The following is a 25,746-nucleotide window of genomic DNA, read 5'->3' on the forward strand; positions in this document are numbered from 1 at the left end:
TGGGGGTGACTGGGGGACGGGCACTGGGGGGATGGGATGAGCACTGGGTGTTACTCTGTATGTTGGGAAATTGAACACCAATAGAAAATAAATTTATAAATAAAAGAGAGTCGGAGTTAGGGCTGCATGAGCAGGGTTCTCTTTGCTCCCCGCCCCCCGTCGTTAAGGGCGAGGTGGAAACGAGGACGCCGCGGAGCGGTCCTGCAGGGCGGGAACCAGGCGCGGGCTCTGCAGGAGGCCCCGAGGGGCGGGGACGGTGAGCGCGGGAGCCGCCAGGGGGCGCTGTGGCCCCGGTGCGCGGGGCGGCGGCGAGGGGTGGACTCTCCCCGAGCTGCCCGGGCGCCGCCCTGTCCCAGCCTGCTCTGCGGGTAAACAGACATGGACGGCGAGAGAGACCCGCAGGACGCTGCGCACAACATGGGCAACCACCTGCCGCTCCTCCCTGGTAACCTCCCGGGGCCGGTCCCCGGCGGCGGCGGGACGGGGCGAGGCTCGAGCGCCGAGCGGCGCGGCAGGGCTGGGGAGCGGGGCGGGGGGCGCCGAGGCCCGCTGGGGCGCCCCGGGAGGCGGCCGCATCGCAGGCCTCCGGCCACGACCGGGTCCCGCTCACCCGTCGCCGGCCGGGCCGCCCCAGGCTAGGAGCGAGGGTTTGGGGGTCGCGGAGGGGTCTGCTCCCAAGGCCAGGGACCTTCCCTCTCCGTCCGCCGTGTGTCCAGAACTTGGCTCCAGGGAAACGGCCTAGAACTGAGGGGGAAGGAAGGAGGGCAGATGGAGGATGCGGCGAGGTTAGCAGCCGTTACTTTTCCGGGACGTCTTCCGCCCGGGTAAGGGGGACCGCGGGCAGGGACCAAGCGCGCCCCACGTCAGGGGCCCGGCAGTGAGCGCCTGGCACGCGTCTCTCCGTTCCATCCTCCCCACATAACTTTTCGGATCCCGATTTGGTAGGAGAGACCTAAGTTAGCAGATGAGTGCAGTGACTTGCCCAAGGTGACACAGTCGCAGAGCCGGGACTGCAGGTCTGCCCGCAGGACCCTTCTGTCCGTATCGCCAGGGCCGCCTCACCGCTTCACTGCCAGACAGTGTTGGTGTAGGTTGTTCCCGAGCACGTAGCTCAAGCAAGTAGTAGGATATGCGTGATGAGAGAGACCTGGGAGTGTGATGTTAAATCCAGTGGTTTGGTGGTGGTGGTGGTGGTTGTTGTTGTTGTTTTTTACCTTTGTTCCTCAAAAATTTAGAGCATGGTTTTATATTAGAATCCGGGGCAGAAAGAAAAAAAAAAAAAAAACTAAATGCATGAAATAATCCGTATGGATTTGTCACGGGAGGCTGTAGAAGTGAAGCTTTTCAAGGTTATCGGACAGACTGGGGCCTTTAGCTGGGTTCCTTCACTGCGTGCCGTTTAGGTGTTAACGGGCATGAAAAGAGGTATGATGACACCGCCTGGTACTTGAGGAAGTGTATAATCCATATGAGGCCAAAGATAGTTGATTTAGGACCGGATAAGTTAATGCTATTGTCCTGAAGAGGGATTGAGGTAAAGCATTGTGAAATGGTTCTGGAGACATCCAAAAGCATATACTTAGGGCGGGGCTGTGGAAGAGGAGGCCTAGGAGGTGGGCCAAGTCTGTTGTTGGGGAGCTTGCATCTCTTGCCAGTGGGTTGGGGCTCTTTCCCATGGGTTGCCCAGAAACAGCTGTGGGTTACAGGGAGTTGCCCAAGGGAAGCTTTTCTTGGAGGATGAGTTTGTCCCCTGGGAGTTGTGGGGCACCAAAGAGGAGAAGACTGAATGCATGCCCACCATACAGAAGGGAACTTTTATGTAGAAATAAACCCAGAGTCAGAGTCGGTGGTTGTTCCTGAGGCCAACCTAGCTGAACTGACATAAAGGTAAGTGTGTCAGCCTTTGACTGAAGAGCTGAGCTGTTTATTTCAGAGACATCAGCTCCACTCTGAACGTGCCAAATCCAGTGTTTCGGGGAGGTTACTGATGTTCTGTTGGCATTCATGTGGTGCTCCTGCATGAGATGAGTCATCAGACTTCACCCTGGTAGTTCTGAACAGTGTGTGTTTTGTTGAAAAGAATCAGGAGTGAGGGAGTGCCTGGGTGGCTCAGTTGGTTAAGCAGCTGACTCTTGATTTCAGCTCGGGTGATGATATCAGGGTCCTGGGATCAAGCCCCACATCAGCTGCCCACTCAGCGAGAAGTCAGCTTGAAAATTCTCTCCCTCTTCCCCTGCCATGCTAGCATGCTCGCTCGCACGCGCGCGCTTTCTCTCCCCTAAATAAATAAATAAATAAATAAGAATCAGGAGTGAGAAGGCCCAGAGAGGTGTGGATATAATAATAAAGCTTTTCTTTTCTTATTTATTTATTTTTTTTGGTGTTCAATTTGCCAACACATAGAATAACACCCAGTGCTCATCCCATCAAGTGCCCCCCCTCAGTGCCCACCACCCAGTCACCCCCACCCCCCGCCCACCTCCCCTTCCACCACACCTAGTTCGTTTCCCAGAGTTACGAGTCTCTCCTGTTCTGTCTCCCTTTCTGGTATTTCCCACTCATTTTTTTTCCTTTTCCCTTTATTCCCTTTCACTATTTTTTATATTCCCCAAATGAATGAGACCATATAATGTTTGTTCTCCAATTGACTTGCTTCACTCAGCATAATACCCTCCAGTTCCAACCACATCGAAGCAAATGGTGGGTATTTGTCGTTTCTAATGGCTGAGTAATATTCCATTGTATACATATACCGCATCTTCTTTTCTAAATCATGTGAGTTTTATTTGTAAAGAAACATAGGATCATCCATAAAGCCATGTGGTATGAATTGTTTTAAAGAGCAGTACTCTTTAAGTGCTGAGGAAGTAGTTTAATATTTAAGATGCCCAGAATCTGTCTTGGCCAAAAGGAAACATTAATAAATAAACAACTGAGTAGGGGGAAGTCGGTTTTGGCCATATTTATGAGAAGGACTACTGTATATAAGGAAATTGAGATTTTTGTTGTTGTTATCTTTTGGTTAAACACCTGTGTTCTTAGCAAAAATATTTATGAAGCGGTAGACCACTGACCATTTAAATGTAACTTGAAATAATTATGTTACTCTCCTTGACCTATCCTTATATCCAGGAATTCCAGAGAATTAAAAGAAAGTCCTAGGCAGTTACTGTATTGAAAAACATTTGTTGGGATGCCTGGGTGGCTCAGATGGTTAATGTCTGCCTTCAGCTTGGGTCATGATCCCACGGTCCTGGGATGGGTCCCAAGTTGGGCTCCCTGCCACTGTTCCCCCTGCTTGTGGGCTCTCTCACTCTCTCTTTGCTTTCTCTCTCTCTCTCTCTCTCTCTCTCTCTGATAAATAAGTAAAATCTTTAAAGAAAGAAAAAAGCATTTGTTTTTTCTAGTCAGGAACCAAGTTGGAGGTAATTGGACTTAGATAATGATATACACAAAAGAAAATGACAATTTTGTAATGACGTTTTATCTGTTTAGAAGTGTATTTGGGGCATTTAAAAATACATGAAATATGAGGTCAGAAATGAGATTCAGTTTGTCTAGGCCAGGATTTCTTAACCTCAGCACTTTTGATTTTGGGGACTGGAAAATTCTTTGTTGTGGAGAACTGTCCTGCAGGATGCATCCTTGTAGGATGTTTAGCAGCATCTCTGGCCTCTGCCCACTAGATGCCAGTAGGGCTCTCCTGGTTGTGACAACCAAATATATTTCCAGACATTTCCAAATATCCCTTTAGGGGCAAGATCATCCCTAGGTGAGAACTGCTGATCCAGAGTAGGAATTTTACCCACTGCTGTCGTTAACAGGACAAACTCCCATTTAGTAGAATAGCACCTATTTGGTGCTATTTCTAACTTTCTATTATTAGTGACATCAACTTTTTAAAGTAGATCAGCTTAGTTTTCATAATCTAAAAATTTTGTTTGGGGAAAGTTTTCTAAGACATTTCCTTTAAAATCTATTTTATGTTTCATGTGAACTTTATTTTTACATTTAAAATTCCAAAGCAAAATTGGAATGAAAATGATTACAAACATTTCACTTTTTAATAGTATAGTGACAGCCAAGGATGTGCTGTCCCTGCTATGAAAATGTTTTTGCTGGGTAATAATGTTATCTTTTTCTATTTTAATTAAAGGGTCTTCCTTCCTTCTTTCCCGTCTTTTATAAAAACTTTAAAGAGTTTTAAAGAAACTTAGTGATTGTCTTGTTCCTGCCTGTCATTTTTCAGATACGGAAACTAAGGCATAATCAGGTGAAATGAGCTGTGGAAGGTCTCTAAATTAGTTACTGGCAAGGGAGAAGAAACAAGTTTCTCACACTAAAGAATTTAAATAATTTATGTAGATACTTCCTCTTCAAGTAGAAGGGAGCATAATCCCCAACTTCTTAAGTATCAGTTGTGCTGCATAATTGGCTTCCAGAGAGTACAATGTAGAAAGGAGGAAAGAGTAACTTTACAGTAGAGAAACCTGACAAAGAAATCTCAGGTGGGTGATTATGATCAACATCAGTAATCAGTCATATTTGATAGTATGCACCCTAGATAGGATGTGATGAACACAGCCCTTAGTCTCTTGTGGTGTTATCCCCAAAGTACATAACCTCAATGTAGGCATGAGAAATACATCAAACAAATTCTAATTAAGGGACATTCTATAAAATGCCTGCCTTTCTCCTCACAACTGTCAAGGCCATCAAAAACGAGGAAAGTTTGAGATACCAGCCCTGAGGAGACTAAGGAGACATGATGACTAAATGTCATGTGCTAGTTTGTATGGGATCTTGAAACAGAAAATGGATGGTAGGTAAAAATAAGGAAATCCAAATAAAATGTGGAGTTTAGCTAATAGTAATGTGCTACCACGGAGTGCTTAGACAGATGTACCATACTGGTAGAAATGTTAGCTATGGGGGCAAATGGAGAGAAGATCTCTAAAAAAAGGAGATTTCAGTATATCTTTGCATTCTTTATGTAAATCTTAAACTAATCTGCAAAAAAAAAAAAAAAAAAAATAGTAGTTAGTGGCAGACCCCTGCATAGGCCCCAGCCCTCTGGCTACCTCTTCACAGGATATAGAGATTACCACATGTGAGTGGTGTTAGAAGAAACCCTCTTCTCACGGGCTCAGAATCCTCATGAAAGAATTACGTATTTGAAGGGGAACAGCGCTTTGACATTTTCTTGCATCCATTTTGTTTTCTCATAATCTTCTACTTTTATAGCAGAGAGTGAGGAAGAAGATGAAATTGAAATGGAAGTTGAAGACCAGGATAGCAAAGAAGCCAAAAAACCAAATGTCATAAATTTTGACACCAGTCTGCCAACATCACATACAGTACGTAATGTAGTTACAGATCTTATACCGTAGGTACATCCCTGTAACGGTAGATGGAGGTTCCTACCAAGTGAATGAGGGTAGCCTTATTGGATATTACCTCACAGTAGAAAATTGTGGATGAGGATGTGGGCTCTTTGCCAGTAGATACACATACTTGACTCTACTTTTCAAGCATTTTGATACTATTTCCTGGAATAATTTTTTGAAGAATTGTCACCCTCCATATGTTTCCACTAGTAATGGAGCTACTAAAGTACTTCTTACTCTCTGTACTACTTGCTACCAGGGTGTTGGTTAACATGCTAACGTTTTATAGTTGTCATTTGTGATATTTAGACCTAGAAATGTTTCTTAGAGGAAAGATTTTGAACTAAAAAGTGCTCCTGAATTTATTTGTGAGGCATTTTTCACGAGATAATAGAACTTCTACTATAAGAATCAGAATTAGAGGGACGCCTGGGTGGCTCAGCAGTTTGAGCATCTGCCTTTGGCTCAGGGCATGATCCCAGATCTGGGGATCAAGTTCTGTATTGGGCTCCCTCTTGGGAACCTGCTTCTCCCTCTGTGTCTCTGTGTCTCTCATTGAATAAATAAATAAAATCTTAAAGAAAAATAAAAGAATCAATTAGATTTTCATGTGGGAGACTGAGACACCAACTTATTAGATAAATATTTGTACGATCTTCATATTTCTTTTATACTCTGATTTGCTCTTATGTCTTTTGAGCTTGTATTTCTATTACATATCTAAAATGACAGTGTATCTATGTGTTCTTGTATAGTATCTGGGCGCTGATATGGAAGAATTTCATGGCAGGACTTTGCATGACGATGACAGCTGTCAGGTTATTCCAGTCCTGCCACAGGTGATGATGATCCTGATTCCTGGGCAGACCTTACCTCTTCAGCTCTTTCGTCCTCAAGAAGTCAGTATGGTGCGGAATTTAATTCAGAAAGACAGAACCTTTGCAGTTCTTGCATACAGGTAAATTATTAGAGTGAATTTGCTTAACATATTCTCTCTCACGTAGAGTCACAGCAGAGGTCAGTGTTAAAGCCAAACCCGACTATTACTTTGCATGCACAGGAGACTGGATAAAGATGTAAGGTAAGAAATGTTGATGAAGAGATTGAAAGTGCAAGTTGGAGTATTTATATTGTTCTCATTACCATCCAGATCAGACACTTACTGTCACACACAATTAAACTTTCTGCTTTTTGAAATTTTTAAACCATTAATGTCTAATAAAAATTTCTGGAACCTTCTTTTCAAACATTGTCATTATTTGAAGAGAAAGAGGGCTTCTACATTTTAACGTAAAGGATTACTTTTACAAAGAGGTAGTTTGTTCTTTTCTCTCTCTCAAAATTCATAAGTTGTCCCCCTATAGCCCAGTGTCAAACTGGTATTTCAGATATCCTGTGGCAGCTGGAGGAAATCATTGGTAGAGGCCGGAAATGTACATGGGGATTTCCCACCCCAGTATAATGCTGCTAATATTAAGCAGTAGATATGATGGTCTATTGAAGTAAAAGAATGTCTGGTTTGGGAAACGAGGGTTTAAAATCCCTGTCAGTTGTAGATCATTTTCAGTGACTAGGGATCTATTATTTTGCTGAAGTGCTCTAGTTGTAATTCTTTTTTTGTTTCTTTTTTTGTTCTAATTGTAATTCTGAAGCCTTCTATATCTGCATTTCCCTGTGCAATCTCAAAATAAAATAATAGCTTTGCAATAAGGGCTAACTGCTGTATTTTTTTTTATCATGTGTTGCTTTTGCCACTTTGCATATTTAAAAATTAAATGTTCAAAATTATTTCCTTTTAAAATTTATCTTGGAAGTAATCTACAGGAGAGGGAAGCACAGTTTGGAACAACTGCAGAGATATATGCCTATCGAGAAGAACAAGATTTCGGAATTGAAATAGTGAAAGTGAAAGCAATTGGAAGACAAAGGTTCAAAGTCCTTGAACTAAGAACACAGTCAGATGGGTAAGAAATACCATAGATCTTAAAGCTGTGTGTACATCATTAAATGAGGTGGTTTTCTTACATTTTGTAACTTTTAATTAGTTGTTCTCTTTCCCCTGGAAGATATAACCTAGTGGTTTCCAACTTAGTTATGCATCAGAACCATGTCGATGGTTTTTAAAACTATAGAAGCTTAAGTTTCATCCTCATCTCCCATTCCTAGAGAGTGCTTTAATCTTGGATGAGGCTGCAGCATCTTTTTCCATGAATTCTGGATGATTCTCATGTCCCTCTAGTTTTGAGAATAGTAATATAAACCCAAAGTGCAGTGTCTTTGGGGACAGGCTTCTTTGGGATTGAAAGCCTCTCTTCAAAGTGAAAAAGGGTGGAGAGGCCACAAGCTCCTGAGCTCTCTGAGCTCTCTGTGTGTGCACCGGGACAGCTGTCATGTTTGCAGCATTCCTGTGATACTTGAAAACCACACTGCTTACACCTGCCAGCTGTTCCACCTAAGCTGTAGAAACCATTTGCAGTTAGGACCCATCTCTGGTGTGAATTTTACATCACCCACAAATGTATAAACTCTATAATAAGTGATCACTGAATGCTTGTTGTCTCTATACCTTCTAAAGTTTGGAAGTTCTCTGAGTATATTGTTTTAACAGTTATTTTGACATGGCTTTCTTGGCTCAAGCTTTTTAGGTACTACTAACCTCATCCCAAAAAAAAAAAAAAAGAAAGAAAATTCAGTTTACCTTACTTTACCCTTTTAAAAACAAAGCTAAACAAAATAAACATTTGTCTTGATGATTGCATGCTACGTCTTAAGGGAATGGTTCTCAACTCTGGCACATAAGACTCAAAGTCTTTCTTATGTTACAAAGGTACAGATTCCTGGATTCACCTAGTCTTAGTGAATTTGTCTTTTATAGCCAGAGCTGAAAATTTTATCTGACCTCTGTGTTGAAAAGATAATATCTGCTGAACACTTGGAACTTCAGAGGTTTTGTCTTGTTTTATTCACATGGTGGACATTCACAAATATGACTGAATTATGGAAGTCTAATGGATGAGTGAGGCAACCCTTTGGCGCTAGAGAAAGCATAGAAAAATGAGGGATGATGTCCCAGAGTCCTCAATGGCACCCCCTCCCCCCAGAACATTCATGGTGCAGACTCCTGTGGTATTAGCACACTGTACTGTCATTACAGGATTGTATATCTGTCTCCCTCAATAGATGAGCTGCCTGAGGACAATGACTAACATTTCTATATATTCTGTACTTAGGATCATAAATGCTACATGAATGAATGAAACAGTGTCCTGAGGGCTCTGTACTGTGATAATTAGCAAGCTGTTTAGTTACTGCAGATTTTACTAACAGTTCCATACTTAAAGTACTTCCTATCCCCCTGCTAATAACATTTTGATTATTTGTGAGTACTATATTATGGGAACCATAAAAGAAAATTGACTTGGGGAAAAAAATAAGTTTCTGAGGCTTTCTTGACTTTTGATTGTGAAAAAACTATTTTGAACACAAGATGGCAGTAGACCATTAACTCTGAAAACAGGTCAAAGACTATCTGTTTGACTAGTTAAAGATAAACATGAAACGGATAGGGTTAGACAAGACTTGGCAAGGGCACATTCTTTCTATTATCCCATAGACCCTATGCTAACAGGTGAGTCTTTCTTAATATAAAACGCTTCCATGGAGTGAGATTCCTCTAGTTCTCCTGCCCCTCTGGCCTCTAACTCCTTTCAGTAGAAATGGTGAAATGGAGATAATCTAGTGCAATTTCCTCTTTTTCCTCAACTAAATACTAGAGAGATAAAATGATTTGTCTAAAGTGATGCAGCTAGGAAGCAACAGTTGGTTGGTTTTAGGTCCCCTGACTTCCAAACTAGTGCTTCTTCCACTCTACTAGAACTCCTTCAAGCACCTTGAAACTCCAGCCAGTTTCCTGTTCTCCAGGCAAATAGTGTTAGATAAATAGTCATCTGTCTTTTACATAATGACCCTTCATATAAAAATCATAGCACTGCCATCTATCCTTTTCTAAGTTAAGAGTATTGATTTCTTTGGCATTTTCTGAACACATGAAGGGTTTTTTTGTTTGTTTGTTTTGTATTTTTGAAAAGTTAATTAAAAAGTAGAATTGTGTCACTGAATCACTATAGAACCCTTCAGAAGTTCCTGAGGGGAAACAAGCATTCCAGAGGCGGGGCAGGATGGCGGAAGAGTGGTGTCCTCAACTCACCTGGTCCCACCAACTTACCTAGATAACTTTCAAAACATCCTGAACACCTATGAATTGGACCTGAGATTTAAAGAGCTGGAATGCTACAGGGAGAAAAGTTTTCACTTCTAACAAGGTAGGAAGGCAGAAAAAAATAAAAAAAGAATAAAGTAGGGGAGGGGATCTGTGACTAGCAGGGCTAAAGTGGACGATGAAAGCCTCCCGGACAGGAAAGCCCAGCCCTGGAAAAGCGGGAACTTTAAAAATCTGCGCTGGATTTTTCCTGATGGAAAAGTGCTTGCAGGGAAATCGGGCAGAATTGCAGGAGGGCCAGTGAAGCCTCAAGATTCCTGGTGTCACTATAAGACGAGGGGCACCCGGGGGAAAACACCACAAACTGCAGGCCGGTATATATATCGGTAAAGGGTGGAGCACCGTAGCCCTCGGGGCATTTGGAAGAGGCCAGTCGGTTAGACAGGCCGGCTCTGGATGGAGGTGGCTGTGCCCCTTTCCCTTCAGGAGCGGTGGCCCCCAGGAGCACAGTTCCAGCAAAACAAGGCACCCAAGTGGACAAAGCCAGCGATCCTGCGTTCCCCCTGGGACAGGCGGGACCGGGGAGGGCACAGGACAGTGAGAACTCTTCTGCCGCTGGGCACCCCGCAAGCTATGCAGATCAGCACACAGGCACCAGCCCCCAGGAGCATCTAAGCCAGTGTGGACAGGGAGACAGCGTTAGTTACAGGTGGGGAGCTGACTCTAGAGCTGAAGATCTGGCCACCACCATTGTTGTTTTTCATCCTTGTTTCACCTTGTGCCTTGGAGAGGTGGATTCCAACAAAGGAAACACAGGATAAACAGCTCACACTGAGCCCGGCACCAAGCCAGGGGAGGGACATCTCCACCCAGGCACAGACACCTGAGAATCACCACAGCAGATCCCTCCCCCAGAAGACCAGCTGGAAGAACAAGGGAAGAGCAACTTCTTGACCAAGCAGCGCTGGAAAGCTCCAGGCCCCAGAGAAAATAGAGGGAATATAGTATATAGAACTAGAGGGTCCTCCCCCCCCCCCGCTTTTTTTTTCTTTATTCCATTACACTTTTTTTTTTTATCTCAGACTAAAAATCTCCAATATTTTTTCTCTTTTCCCACCTTAACTACAATATTTTACCAGCTCTTCAGTTTTAAGCTTTTTCCTTTTGACTTTCATATTTCTACAATTACATGTCCTAGATATATTTTTCACTTCTGGATTCCCTTCAGCATATTCAATTTAATTATGGGAGATATACAAGATACGGGTTTTTGTTTTGTGTTTTTTGCTTTCTCTGCCATGTTTTGTTTTACAATGGCGGAAGTTAATACCTCCAAAAACATGACCAGAATACACTCAGAACCAAGTGGAATACCATGCTGGTTCATTCTGTTAGATTATATTCTGTCTTCATTCCCTTTCTGCCCCCCACTTCTGTCTTATTTATGTTTTGGTGGTCAGTGTTGGGGCTTTCTATAAGTATAGCTGGTTTATATAAGTTGGGAATTGAGCATCTTCTAACATACAGAACAAAATACACTCAGAACCAAGAGGATCACCCTCTAGGATCCCTCAGGTAGACTGCATTCTTTCTCCACTACCACTTCTTCACCACCACAGTCCCCTCCCCTTTTTATCTTTTATCTTTTTCCTTTTTACTTTTTCTTTCATTTTTCTTTTTTCTTTTTTCTTCTTCTTTGGGGTTTTTGGCCTTTTTATTACTACATTGTTTTAAAATTTGTTTTTCTCGTTAGTGGTCCTTTTATTCTGTTCTGATCTTTTTCATTTTCTGGTCTCTGACCTCGTCAGAATCATGTGGGGTGGGATTTACTTAGGTCATGGTTGATATTTTTGACTCAGCCCACTCATACAGCTACTCTGCACTGAACAAAATGACTAGAAGGAATAATTTATCACAAAAGGAAGAATCAAACGGTACTCTCTGCCACAGAGTTACAGAATATGGATTTCAATTTGATGTCAGAAATCCACTTCAGAAGCACAATTACAAAGCTACAGGTGGCTCTGGAAAAAAGCATAAAGGACTCTAGTGACTTTGTTACTGCAGAATTGAGATCTAATCAGGCCGAAATTAGAATATTAAATGAGATGCAATCCAAACTGGATATCCTAACTGCTGGGGTTAATGAGGTGGAAGAAAGGGTGAGTGACATAGAAGACAGGTTGATGGTAAGGAAGCTAAGGAAAAAAAGAAAAAAAACAGCCCATGAGTAAAGGCTAAGGGAAATAAATGATAGCCTGAGAAGGAAGAATCTACATATAATTGGGGGTCCAGAAGATGCCAAGAGAGAGGGCCACAAAGTATGTTTGAACAGATCATAGCTGGGAACTTCCCTAATCTGGGGAAGGAAACGGGCATTCAGATCCAGGACATAGAGAGATTCCCCCAAAAAATATCAATAAAAACCATTCAAAACCTCCACATTTAATAGTGAAACTTACAAATTCCAAAGATAAAGAGAAAATCCTTAAAGCAGCAAGAGACAAGAGAGTGTTAACTTATATGGAGAGAGATATCAGATTAGCAGCAGACCTCTCCACAGAGACCTGGCAGGCCAGAAAGGGCTGGCAGGATATATTCAGGGTCCTAAATGAGAACATGCAGCCAAGAATACTTTATCCAGCAAGGCTGTCATTCAGAATAGAAGGAGAGATAAAGAGCTTCCAAGATAAGCAGTAACTGAAAGAATACGTGACCACCAAACCAGCTCTGCAAGAAATATTAAGGGGGACTCTGTAAAAGAAAGAGGAAGCCCAAAGAAATAATCCACAGAATGGGGACTGAAAACATAACGATGACACTGAATTCATATCTTTCAATACTTACTCTGAACATGAATGGGCTTAAATGATCCTATCAAAAGATGCAGGGTTTCAGACTGGGTAAAAAAGCAAGACCCATCTATTTGCAGTCTATAAGAGACTCATTTTAGACCTAAGGACACCTCCAGCCTGAAAATGAAAGGTGGAAAATCATTTACCATTCAAATGGTCCTCAAAAGAAAGCTGGGATAGCAATCATCATACCAAATAAAGTTTATACCAAAGACTATATAGTAAGAGATGAAGAGGAACACTATATCATACTTAAAGGGTCTATTCGACAAGACCTAACAATCATGAATATTTATGTTCCTAATGTGGGAGCTGCCAAGTATATCAACAATTAATAACCAAAGTAAAGAGATACTTAGATAATAATACAACTAATAGTAGGAGACTTCAACACGGCACTTTCTGCAAATGACAGCTATTCTAAGCAGACCATCACCAAAGAAAAAAGGGCCTTAAAGGATACACCGGACCAAATAGATTTCACAGATATTTACAGAACTTGCCATCTGAACGCAACTGAATACACATTCTTCTCAAGTGCACATGGAACTTCCTCCAGAATAGATCACATACTGGGTCACAAATCAGGTCTCAATTGATACCAAAGGATTGGGATTGTCCCCTGCATATTTTCAGATTACAATGCTAGAACTCAACCAGAAGAAGAAATTTGGAAGAAACTCAAAGACATGGAGGTTAAAGAGCATCCTACTAAAAGATGAATGGGTCAACCAGGAAATTAAAGAAGAATTAAAAAGATTCATGGAAACTAATGAAAATGAAGATACAACTGTTCAAAATCTTTGGAATACAGCAAAAGCGATTCTAAGAGGGGAAATACATCACAATACAAGCCTCCCTCAAAAAATTGGAAAAAACTCAAATACACACGCTAACCTTGCACCTAAAGGAATTGGAGAAAGAACAGCAAGTAAAACCTACACCGGGTAGAAGGGAGATAATAAAGATTTGAGCAGAACTCAATGAAATAGAGACCAGAAGAACTGTAGAACACAGGACGCCTGGGTGGCTCAGTGGTTTAGCACTTGCCTTCTGCCCAGGGGGTGATCCTGGAGTCCCGGGATCAAGTCCCACATCAGGCTCCCTGCATGGAGCCTGCTTCTCCCTCTGCCTCTCTCTCTCTCTGTGTCTCTCATGAGTAAATAAATAAAACCTTAAAAAAAAAAAAAAACTGTAGAACAGATCAACAAAACCAGGAATTGGTTCTTTGAAAGAATTAATAAGATAGATAAACCCCTAGCCAGCTTTATTAAAAACAAAAAAGACTCAATAAAATCATGACTGAAAGAGATCACAACCAATACCAAAGAAATACAAATGATTTTAAAAACAGTGTGAGCAGCTATTTGCCCACATATTAGGCAACCTAGAAGAAACTGATGCATGTCTGGAAAACCACACATTACCAAAACTGGAACAGGAAGAAATAGAAACCTGAACAAGCCAATAACCAGCAAGGAAATTGAAGCAGTCATCAAAAACCTCCCAAGACACAAAAGTCCAGGGCCAGATGGCTTCTCAGGGAAATTCTATCAAGCGTTTAAAGAAGAAATAATACCTATTCAACTAAAGCTGTTCTGAAAGATCGAAAGGAACTGAATACTTCCAAACTCGTTTTATGAGACCAGCATCACCTTGATTCCAAAACCAAAGACCCCACCAAAAAAGAGAATTATAGACCAGTATCCCTGATGAACACGGATGCAAAAATTCTCATAAGATACTAGCCAATAGGATCCAACAGTACATTAAGAAGATTATTCACCATGACCAAGTGGGATTTATCCCTGGGATGCAAGGGTGGTTCAACACTCGTAAAACAATAAATGTGATAGATCACATCAACAAGAAAAAAGAACCATATGATCCTTTCAATAGATGCAGAGAAAGAGACACTTGGGTGGCTCAGCGGTTAAGCGTCTGCCTTTGGCTCTGGGCATGATCCTGGAGTGCCAGGATCGAGTCCCACATTGGGCTTCCTGCATGGAGCCTGCTTCTCCCTCTGCCTATGTCTCTGTGCATCTCTCTCTCTCTCTCTCTCTCTCTCTCTCTAAATGAGTGAATGAATGAATGAATAAATAAATTTTTTTTTTTAAGATAAATGCAGAGAAAGCATTTGACAAAATACAGCATCTGTTCCTGATCAAAACTCTTTTAGAGTGAAGGGATGGATAGAGGGAACATTCCTCAGTGTCTTAAGAGCCATCTATGAAAAGCCCACAGCAAATATCATTCTTAATGTGGAAAAGCTGAGAGCCTTTCCCCTAAGATTATGAATGTAACACTCTCATCACATTCAGCATAGTCCTAGAAGTCCTAGCCTCAGCAATCAGACAACAAAAAGAAATAAAAAGCATTCAAATTGTCATCGAGGAAGTCAAACTCTTCCCTCTTCACAGATGACATGATAGTGTACATAGAAAACCCAAAAGACTACACCCCAAGATTTCTAGAACTTATACAGCAATTTGGCAGTGTGGCAGTATACAAAATCAATGCCCAGAAATCAGTGGCATTTCTATACACTAACAGACTGAAGAAAGAGAAATTAAGGAATCAATCTCATTTACAGTTGCACTCAAAAGCATAAGATACCGGGAATCCCTGGGTGGCTCAGCGGTTTGGCGCCTGCCTTTGGCCCAGGGCGCGATCCTGGAGTCCCGGGATTGAGTCCCGCGTTGGGCTTCCGGCCTGGAGCCTGCTTCTCCCTCTGCCTGTGTCTCTGCCTCTCTCTCTCTCTGTCTATCATAAATAAATAAATAAATCTTTAAAAAAAAAAAAAAAAGCATAAGATACCTAGGAATAAACCTAACCAAAGAGGCAAAGGATCTATACCCTAAAAACTACAGAACACTTCTGAAAGACATTGACGGAGACACAAACAGATGGGAAAATATTCCATGCTCATGGATTGGAAGAATTAATATTGTGAAAATGTCTATGCTACAGGGCAATTTACACGTTCAGTGTAATCCCTATCAAAATACCATGGACTTTCTTCACAGTGTTGGAACAAATAATCTTAAAATTTGTGTGAAATCAGAAAAGACCCTGAATAGCCAGGGGAATATTGAAAAAGAAAACCAAAGCAGGGGGCATCACAATGCCGGATTTCAAGCTGTATTACAAAGCTGTGATCATCAAGACAGTGTGGTACTGGCACAAAAACAGACACATAGATCAATGGAACAGAATAGAGAATCCAGAAATGGGCCCTCAACTCTATGGCCAACTAATATTCGCCAAAGCAGGAAAGACTATCCACTGGAAAATGACAGTCTCTTAAATAAATCATTCTGGGAAAACTGGACAGCCACATGCAGAAGAATGAAACTAGACCATTCTCTTACATCACACACAAAGATAAACTCAAAATGGATGAAAGATCTAAATGTGAGACAAGAATCCATCAAAATCCTAGAGGAGAACACAGGCAACACCCTTTTTGAACTTGGCCACAGTAACTTCTTGCAAGATACATTTGAAGGCAAGGGAAACAAAAGCAAAAATGAACTACTGGGACTTAATCAGGATAAAAAGCTTCTGCACAGCAAAAGAAACAGTCAACAAAACTGAAAGATAACCTACAGAATGGGAGAAGATAATTGCAAATGACATGTCAGATAAAGGGCTAGTATCTGAGATCTATAAAGAATTTATTAAAGTCAACACCCAAGAAACAATCCAATCATGTAATGGGCAAAAACATGAATAGAAATTTCATCAAGACACACACACACATGGCCAACGAGCACATTCCGCACTTGTCATCAGGGAAATACAAATCAAAACTACAATGAGATACCACCTCACACCAGTGAGAATGGCAAAAATTAACAAGACAGGAAACAAATGTTGGAGAGGATGTGGAGAAGGGGGAACCCTCTTGCGCTGTTGGTAGGAATGTGAACTGGTACAGCCACTCTGGAAAACTGTGTTGAGGTTCCTCAAGGAGTTACAAATAGAGCTACCCTACGGCCTGGCAACTGTACTACAGGGTATTTACCCCAAAGATAGAGATACAGTGAAATGCCGGGACACTTGCACCCCAATGTTTATAGCAGCAATGTCCATAGTAGCCAAACTGTGGAAGAAGCCTCGATGTCCTTCAACAGATGAATGAATAAAGATGTGGTATATATCTACAATGGGATGAATCCCCACCATTTACTTTGACATGATTGGAACAGGAGGGTATTATGCTGAGTGAAGTAAGTCAATTGGAGGACAGTCATCCTATGGTTTCACTCATACGGGGAATATAAGATATAGTGAAAGGGATTATAAGGGAAAGGAGGAAAAATGGGAAAAATTAGAGGGAGATAGAACATGAGAGCTTCCTGACTCTGGGAAATGAACAAAGGGTAGTGGAAAGGGAGGTGGATGGGGGGGATGGGGTAACATCCTGGGTGACAGGCACTGAGGATGGCACTTGACGGGATGAGCACTGGGTGTTACACTATATGTTGGCAAACTTCAATAAAAGAAAAAAGAAAAAAAAATTCCTGAGGATTCCTTGTCATGTAGAGAGGAAGAGGAGATTCATGCCCTATTTGGAATTCTAGGACAAGTTCTCTTACCTGTCATAACTGAAACCAGTAATCATCTGAATTATTAGAATGGTCTCAACCTAATTTGAAAGTTTTTATTGCTCAACTTTATCATTAAAACCATTTTATAAGTTACATTTCATTGGTTTTTATAATAGTTATATAAATTATGTAACTCTAATCACAAAACAACTACTATAAGCACGTTGGGAAGAAACAAAGTACTTTTGTTAAAAACAAAACCCATCTGGTGGGAGAAGAACTAGCCCTGTGTGTATAGCAGACCCCCGAGCATGTCTAAGAAAAGGAGCAGAGAGTGTTGCTGAGTCCTGCAAGGCAATTCAGACAGCTGGTACCACAGACTGATTATTAAAAGGATCAATAAGCTAGTTTTTCAGTATCATTAATGTTTTTATCGTAATGCAATAAAATCTTACAGAATAGTTGAGTTAAACATCATTCTTAATTTAGTTGCTGATGACCTTGAAGAAGAATCAGATTTCTAAACATTTCTGTAGAATGGTGTACACTTTTGTTTTAAAAATATGATTCTAAGTATTTGTGTTCATGTGACAGGTGAAGAAAATAGAGGTTTTATTTGTTTTTATTGAGCTTTAGTAATAGAAGAATATTTGAATATAGTTTGAACATGTTTGTTTTTTTTTTTAACATTTTCAGAAGTCATGCAGACATAAATTTGAGCTTGCAGGAAGAAATGAAGTTAGTGAAATGAGTCTAACCGAGTTAGCCATTTTCATTTAATAAATTAGTAGAAGTATCAAAATTTCATTCCTAACTTTTTGTGGGTTAAGGCAGTAATTAATATGAAAAACCACTTGAGATTTTCTAAACATAATAATAAAGCAGAGACTTTAATATACTGAACTTTGTGTGACAGTGATTTCTTCCAACATTTGAATGTGCTAATACATTCAACATTGTAAGAGCTATATACTCTAGGAGATATGCTTCAAAAGAAAGTAGCTCATAGGTACAATGTTCCTGTTGGCATTTGTTCATGATAAATGTTTGCAGTTATGATATTCTCAAGTAGCAGTCTGAAAATGATGAGTTCACTCTCGTGGGAGTTTAATTTTTAGGTTAAAAAAAGTAATATGCATATTTTGATTCTTTGAGTTTTCAAATTAAATGAGAAAGAAAAAATGCACATAGAAATACAGGCTGCGTGAAATTTTATAGTCTTATTTTAACTATCCACATAAATGAGTTCTTGATTTGCTATTGCTTTCTCTACTTACTCCTTCAGTTAGATTAGACTTAGAAGAGGGGACAAGTGTTAAGAGCCAGGAAGCAAATGGGAAACTGGGAGGGGTGAGGTGTGTAAGAATGTCTAAGAAACGAATTTAGAAGTATCAAGCAGTAGTAGATGGTTGTATTTTGATTTTTCAAATTTTGTTTCATTAGTAAACTGTATATTTATCTGAAATATACAAATCTTCCTTTGCATTTCACATGAGATTGAAAACCTATGCTTTAGATTATCTTTGATTTTAACTTTGGTATGATTTCTAAAATACGGTATTTTCTGAAAATTCTTATTACATCTTAAATCGGCATCTAATAAATATGTTTAAAAAAGAAAACTGAAAATCTTAGTATTTAAAATTACCCAAAATGTTTAGAAACTTAATAGTTTGAGTTAGTGTATTTTAAAAATGAACACCATGCTTGGTTCTCTTTATTTTAGAATCCAGCAAGCTAAAGTGCAAATTCTTCCTGAATGTGTGTTGCCTTCAACCATGTCTGCAGTTCAGTTAGAATCCCTCAATAAATGCCAGATATTTCCTTCAAAACCTGTCTCATGGGAAGACCAGTATTCATGTAAATGGTGGCAGAAATACCAGAAGGTGAGAAACTGATTTTTTATGCATCTTCAAAATATGAAGACAGGTTGCTTTTTTTTACTGTATTTAAGAAAGGCATATAAACAACACTCGTGCTTCATTCCCCAGACACCTTCTGTGGTAATACTCTAGCTGCATTTGATCAAAGCTAGAGCTTCTGAAAATTTCATGGGCAGCTACTTATGTAAAACAGTTTGCAGAAATAGTAAAATGTCACAGTCCTTAAGGTGTTCTTGCTATTACGCTTGTCAGTTGTGTATTAGTTAATAGCTTGTGATCTTAGTTCTGGAGGAGTCTCTTAATAAATTTCTTATAATCAGATCAGGTGTTTGGCTCTTGAATCATAAATACATTACCTTAAAGAAGAGTTTCAAGTAGCACATAGTAGTAGTGTGTCTCAGTTCTTCTGGACTTCTGAAAGAAAAGCTTTTTAGCTCTTTATACAATATGGGTTGACACCACAAAAAATGGCTGTTAAAGCACTGCTTGTTTGGACATTAATTCTTACACATATCCTTCTGGTGAGATCACTATTAGAGAAAAATTGATGAAGCCTGTTTCTACTCATTTTTGAGATGTATCAGTTTTGAGTATAAAATAGCTAATATTTATGATTTCTGCCTAAAGTAAATGATTACTAGTTTTTAAATTTAGGAAAAATAGGCTCTTTGAGGTTTATCTTCTTAAAACATGGAGATGATGTCTATTTTAACCTGAAAAATCATCCATTAATCAGCCATATTCTTTGTCAAGTAGTGCAGGTTTTAATTTTGAGTAAATTAGCATAGGATCCTAATTTGATATAAATATGGATAGTTGATACAGGTCTTATACACTAATCAGTGTACTACCACTTTTAATGTTCTTGAGGTAGAATTCATCCAGTTTTCAGAGAGGACTTTGTGAGGATGGTTGCTTGGGGGGCAGTAGGCTCATAACCAGGTGTCTATAGGTTTCTTGCTTTTGTTAATATGTATCTCAGGTGGACAATTTGAGGCATGCTTTTGTGTGTTTTAACAAGTGTTTCTAAGAAGAATCTAATAAAGTTAGATTGCTTAAGGATTCCCATGCAACCTTGACTCTAATATTTTTGAAGGTTTTACAGATAATGCCATAAGTTTGCAGGCAACTTTTGTATAGCTAGGCAGTCCTTCTTTTTTCAACCCTGATACAAACACTTTAAATATATTTTTACCCTTATCTTAGTTTAGTGGTAGAACAGTGGAAGATTTTGTTGTCTTGGTCATTTTAAATCTCAGTATTGAAATAAGTATGTCAGAGTCAGCTCTGGGGTACGTGGGCTCCAAGGGAGTGGCTTTGGAGTTACTAAGTCATATAATGCCTAATAGTATATACGTTCAGCACCAGTTGGTACCAGGATGTTATGGGGCAAGGAAACTGCATCAAGATACTACCTGTTTATCGTCCCAGTATTTAGACCATTGTGTATTTCAACTATGCAGGTTTTTTTTAGGGGATACTAAGTATTTTGGTTTATATCATTCTTCTGCACTAAAATTGGTTGTTAAAAATCAACCATTAAAAAATCCTAATTTAAAAAAAAAATCCTAATTTAACTCTGCTTCATAAAGTGGTAAGCATAGGGTGAGAGTGACTGTAGTTCGTTCCTGCCTTAAATACTGTGTTGGTGGTGGGTCCTGTCTTTGGGATCTTGCTCTCTCAAACCTGGACATGATGAGTTACACAAATAAGACTGCTTTTTTTTTTTTTTCCACTCTAATTTTTGTGTGAATTACCGATTGAGTTCTTCCTGTTCTGTGGCTGAAGCACCTTAGCTTGTTCACAGCAAATTCCGACTTAGGCATTTGCAACAGGGCTGTTGCTGGCTTACCACAAGCAAGGAGAGCCAGACATGCAAAGACCAAGGAAGCACGTTTTCTTGGAACCAGGTCCTTTCCCCTGCTGTCCTACTTCCCCGTAGTCGTAGAAGTAAATTCTAAACTCTAAAACAGTAGCACTGAGTTACTTCCGTATTCACAGTCACCAAGGACTAAACAGAAGGTGCTAAGGAAGAAGCATAAAAGGTTTTAGGAAATACAATCCTTTTATCCCATGTATTTTTCAGATTGTTAAATGCATTCCCTTGCTTAAAATTTGAGTAAAGTTTGTTAGGTCCTGAGATTTGGGTTTAGATTACTAGGCCAAGAAAAACTGCTAGCTGATCTATTTTGGACTGCAGATGACCTACAAACTCTGTTCTACTTTAGAAAGAGGGCTCTGAGCCATGCACAAAGTGAAGGGAAAGGGGACAGTTGATGGCCGTCCCTGGTGGGGGCTCCCTGTGCATTAGAACTGTTTCAGTGGTTTGGCTTTCTGTGCCTCTTACCATAGGACTGGGTTATATAACCCGCTTGTCTTTAGATGGACCTAAGGCTCAGTTCACTCCATTTGTAGAGTTCATTCACATCTGCCTCGTACTTCCCGCCAGGATCTGAAGCAGCGCATCTGTTCGTCTCTAGGTCTGAGAGAGGTAGTTAGATAGTCAGAATTGGGAGATGCTTCCATGATTCTAAGCCAACCCAAGTGTATCAGGTTACCCCACACTTTTTCAGCATAAATGATTCTTAAGGGGATCCCCAGGTGGCTCAGCGGTTTAGCGCCTGCCTTTGGCCCAGGGCACGATCCTGGAGTCCCGGGATCGAGTTCCACGTCGGGCTCCCAGTGTGGAGCCTCTCTCTCTCTCTCTCTCTATGTCTATCATGAATAAATAAATAAATCTTTTAAAAAAATGATTCTTAAGGCATCCAGGCATGTAGCCTTCCTGAGGTGTATTCAGTTAACCTTGAAACTGCACACACTTCTCTCTTCACATTTCCCATTGAGAACTGCATATTCCAAATGACATAAAATGAGGCTTCCACAAGTATTCCTGTGTCATCTTCCATTTTGACAGGGATGCATCAGAGATGTCCCTAATCACTAAGGAGTTAGGCCAGTATAATCAGGAAACTCTTCCAGGGATCCCTGGGTGGCGCAGCGGTTTAGCGCCTGCCTTTGGCCCAGGGCGCGATCCTGGAGACCCGGGATCAAATCCCACGTCGGGCTCCCGGTGCATGGAGCCTGCTTCTCCCTCTGCCTATGTCTCTGCCTCTCTCTCTCTCTGTGACTATCATAAATAAATAAAAATAAAAAAAAAAAAAAAAAGGAAACTCTTCCAAAACTCACTTCCATCTGGAAATGTTCCTTACTTTGTGATTCCATCTTTGAAACTAGTATTTACTTCTTTCCTTTCCTATCACCGTGTCTTTCACTCCTCACTGGGTTTACTGTAGTGGGGTTCTCACAGTGAGGAAACTTTTCTTTAACCTATTTGGGAGTATGACAAACATTTTTAAATGCACTCCCTCCTTACCCAGGGTATCTCTTCATTCCTTTATACAGCCCTACTGTGTTCATCAGAAAAGAGTTGAATATGAAATCTAAAAAAAAAAAAAAAAAAAAAAGATGTGAAAACAAATTAAGGAAGTGATTGATGCTTATCTTTATCTTTACAGTCTCACTAAATTTATAAGCCACGCTCCTACAGAGCAGGGAAGAACTGAACACTGATTCTCCAGTGTGGGCTCACGTGCTAGTTTGTAAGTCTGCCAGAGTTTCTAAGTCTGCCAGTTTCTCTATGAAGATGCAAATGCTCCCATTTCATTCAGTTTTCTTATGTAAAAGGATACATACTATCCTGGACCTTATTCTCTCTTATAGGAGATTCTTCTGTATCGGCTTTTGGAGCACTGCTTCCTTGTTGATAAAGCAGCACGGTGTTCTCTTGTATGGCTGCACTATAATTTATATAACCAACTCCTTGTGGATGATAGTATACAAAAGACCTTTCTTCAGTGTATATGATAAATTTTGATGAGTGGGATTATTGGATTAGAGGAAAACTGCGTTTGTAATTTGGACAGATATTTTCAGAGTGCCTCCCTCATGAGGTTGTTCCTGTATATACCCTGATATGAGCTTCACAGACAATGTAGTGTCCAACTTAATTTTTGCTGATCTGATACGTAAAGTATAGAATCTTTTTGGAGGTTTAATTTTAATTTCTTTGGATATGAATGAAGGGTAACATTTTGTGTTGAGTAGCAATTTGTATTTCCTTTATTAGGAAGTATGTGTTCATAGTACTTGCCCTTTGTAGAATTTTAGAAGTTCTTCATACATTAGGAAACTTACCCCTTTATCTGTAATTATTAGGTTCCAAACATTCTTCCTGGTTTGTGATTTGTCTTTTGACCTTTGGCGTCCTGTGGAAAGGGTTTATTTTCCCCTAAGTAGTTGAATGTACCCTTTTTTGTTAATGCTTCTCTATCTGAATTATAGCCAGAAGGGACTTCTCTGTGCAGAGGAATCTTTATTTAAAAAAAAAATTAAAAATGTAATATTTTATTTTTGATTGTTGAAACAAAATAAAAACTTTGAAGGTTTTTATCCACATATGGTTTATTCCAGTATGAATTTAACTCTTTTTTTCCCAGATGGCTCCCCAATGTCCTGTTAGCATTTTCTGCAATGCACGTATTTCCTTTCACTGATACAACCAGATATCCTATAGACCAAATTCATGATTTTTTCTTCTGCTTTGTTGTCAGTCTATTTGTGTGCCTTCACAATACTGTTAGGACTGTAGACAATTTATAATTTTTGTGACTAAAAATATGACCGGTAACCCCCTTACTAGTGTTCTCTTTTTTCAAGGTTTTTGTGGCTACTCTTGTTTTACCTTTCCATAGGAATTTCAAAATCTGTTTTTGTCTTGTCCCGGAATATTATTAATAGGAGCACTAAAACAATAACATTTGTTGCCTATTTTTATATTAAAGGAGAAAAAAGTCTTGAAGCTTAGGCCATGTGTAGTCAGGGACTTCCGCAGACAGAATTGTGATTTCCCAGGCATACATTTTATCCTTGTAGTTATATGTATCTGCCATGAGAGTGCAGAGTGTCATTCCATTCCACTTTTTTATAAGCAAGTAGTAATGTGGTAAATGAAGGAATGAAACAAAAACTAGTAGCTTTTGAATTACTTAAATTATTATTATTTACATTGCTGATTGTGATGGGATTTAATACAATAAATGACCACCTTTGGTTACCATGTTTATCAGTGGTGATGATTTACTATTCAAGTTTAGCCTTTTGCATTACTCTTCCAATTTCATTGCACTTCAAAGAGCCATTTAAGTAGAGTTTCACATTTTTTTTTTTTTTTACATTCCACATTGTTGGAAGGCAAAGCTGGAGCTATAGTTATGAAGCTTAAAAATGGAAGAATGTGATGGATTACCCTTCAGGTAACAGAAATTTCATTTTAAGGACCTTTCTGCCTGCTTTCAATAGTAAATCCTCTTCCCAGAGTGAATATTTCTTCACTAGAGAATCATTCATTGGTCACTTTTAAGCACTTAACTTTTGGGCTAGTATTAAAAATTTTTTGGAGGTAGAGCCCTTTTATGAAGTAAGTTGTGGACTGATATATGTGAAGAATGCCCATAAGATGCTAGAACAACATACACTATTACCCAGATAGAAGACAGGAGCCTCTGCTATTGTGCCAAAAATGTAAATTGGACTTTTAAATTTGAGATATCGAAACACTTAATTTTGGGCATTTGCCCTGTAAAAGCTAGCTAGTCAATTTTTTCAGTTTGTATAATTGACTGTATAAAGCACATTACAAATATTAAGGATAAATATACTTAATGATTTGTAAATAGAACTTTAGAATCTGTCAAGATAATCCTGATAAAGACTTGTTATTGGCCTTCTCACTTTAAAAAGTTTCAGAACTGAGACACTGGAGTTTCAGCATAGTCACATTCACAATGCATGTGTGGGCAGCAGGGCACACGGTTAACCATCCTGGCCATCCTGACACTCTGCACTGCTCTTAGTATACTAGTGTGTCACATTCTGTTCTCTTTATGTTATGGGGAGGAATGTTTATATTTGAATAAATTGGTGTAGTTTCTCTTTATCTCGACCTGCGTGCCAAATAAAATTATATGCTTTTATATTACAAAAATGATCATTCTCCCATCATTCTAAGTGTATATTAATAACTGAATTGGGAGTGTGTAGTGTTTGTCAGCCAAACTGAAGCTTCTTTGTATTTTTGTCATTTTGTAAATCTAAGTATATACCACTAGAAGTAAGCTTCTCTGCACTAGAGTGTATGCTCCACAGGACAATGATTTTAGTCTTTGTTTTAATCACTGGTATGCCCCAAATGCATAAAGGTAATGCCTGACACATACTGGTTGCTCAAAATATTTTTTTGAATATTCAAATAACGGTTAGAGTCAGACTCTGCATGCACAGCCTAGCAGCTTCCCACTTGCGAACTGTGACCTTAGGCAAGTTTTACCATCCTTCTGTGCCTGTTTCCTGATCTTTAGAACAGGATGATAATGCTACCAAACAATTTTTGTAAGATAGGTACAGTGGTCTCCATTGCTATTACTGAGTAGTCAGGGTTACCTGATAGATTGCTTTAGCATTTTTTTTTATTCTGTGTGTTTATTCTGTAGCATTTATTTGAACTGTGATGAAAATCCTTAAACTTAAGTTTTTGTCTTAAATGTAAATACTGGAGAGTAACTTAAGTGTCTTATGTTCTGGCTCCTCTGGCTTAAATCACTTTTCGAACATTTACGTGGAGGCCGTCCCAGACTCATCTTTTGATAGCTTCAAATATAAGGATTATATCTAACCAAAAATTCTTCTCACCAAAGAATCCATTCATTGGTTTGAGCTTCCATTCATGAGCCTTGAAAAACAAATCGATCTTCATCCATGTAGTAGCTCCCTAAAATATTTAAAAATAATTAC

At 39.8% G+C, this 25,746-nt stretch overlaps 1 protein-coding gene and 1 long non-coding RNA gene across 6 annotated transcripts in view; one reads left to right on the plus strand and one right to left on the minus strand.

Moving 5' to 3' along the window:
* Positions 1–288: 288 nt before the first annotated feature.
* The window catches only part of CRBN (cereblon), a 32,565-nt gene continuing 7,107 nt past the window's right edge, over positions 289–25,746 (plus strand). The window contains exons 1-6 of one of the 5 annotated variants that reach the window (XM_072785340.1): positions 312–445; positions 4,250–4,508; positions 5,245–5,357; positions 6,143–6,345; positions 7,202–7,351; positions 18,741–18,900. In XM_072785340.1, the coding sequence (XP_072641441.1) occupies positions 5,274–5,357; positions 6,143–6,345; positions 7,202–7,351; positions 18,741–18,900 (597 nt within the window). In that variant the 5' untranslated portion in view covers positions 312–445; positions 4,250–4,508; positions 5,245–5,273. Of the gene's footprint in view, positions 446–1,828; positions 1,888–4,249; positions 4,509–5,244; positions 5,358–6,142; positions 6,346–7,201; positions 7,352–18,740; positions 18,901–25,746 lie in introns of those variants that run through there. The other 4 variants (XM_072785341.1, XM_072785338.1, XM_072785339.1 and 1 more) reach the window with 4 other exon arrangements.
* On the minus strand, positions 20,580–25,629 carry LOC140609944 (uncharacterized). Its single transcript, XR_012011715.1, has 3 exons — positions 23,092–25,629; positions 22,271–22,337; positions 20,580–21,379 (listed from the first exon to the last, which is right to left on the minus strand). It is a non-coding gene; the product is annotated as an uncharacterized lncRNA (long non-coding RNA).

The sequence above is a fragment of the Canis lupus genome, chromosome 19 (assembly GCF_048164855.1).
Source record: "Canis lupus baileyi chromosome 19, mCanLup2.hap1, whole genome shotgun sequence".
NCBI lineage: Eukaryota > Metazoa > Chordata > Mammalia > Carnivora > Canidae > Canis > Canis lupus.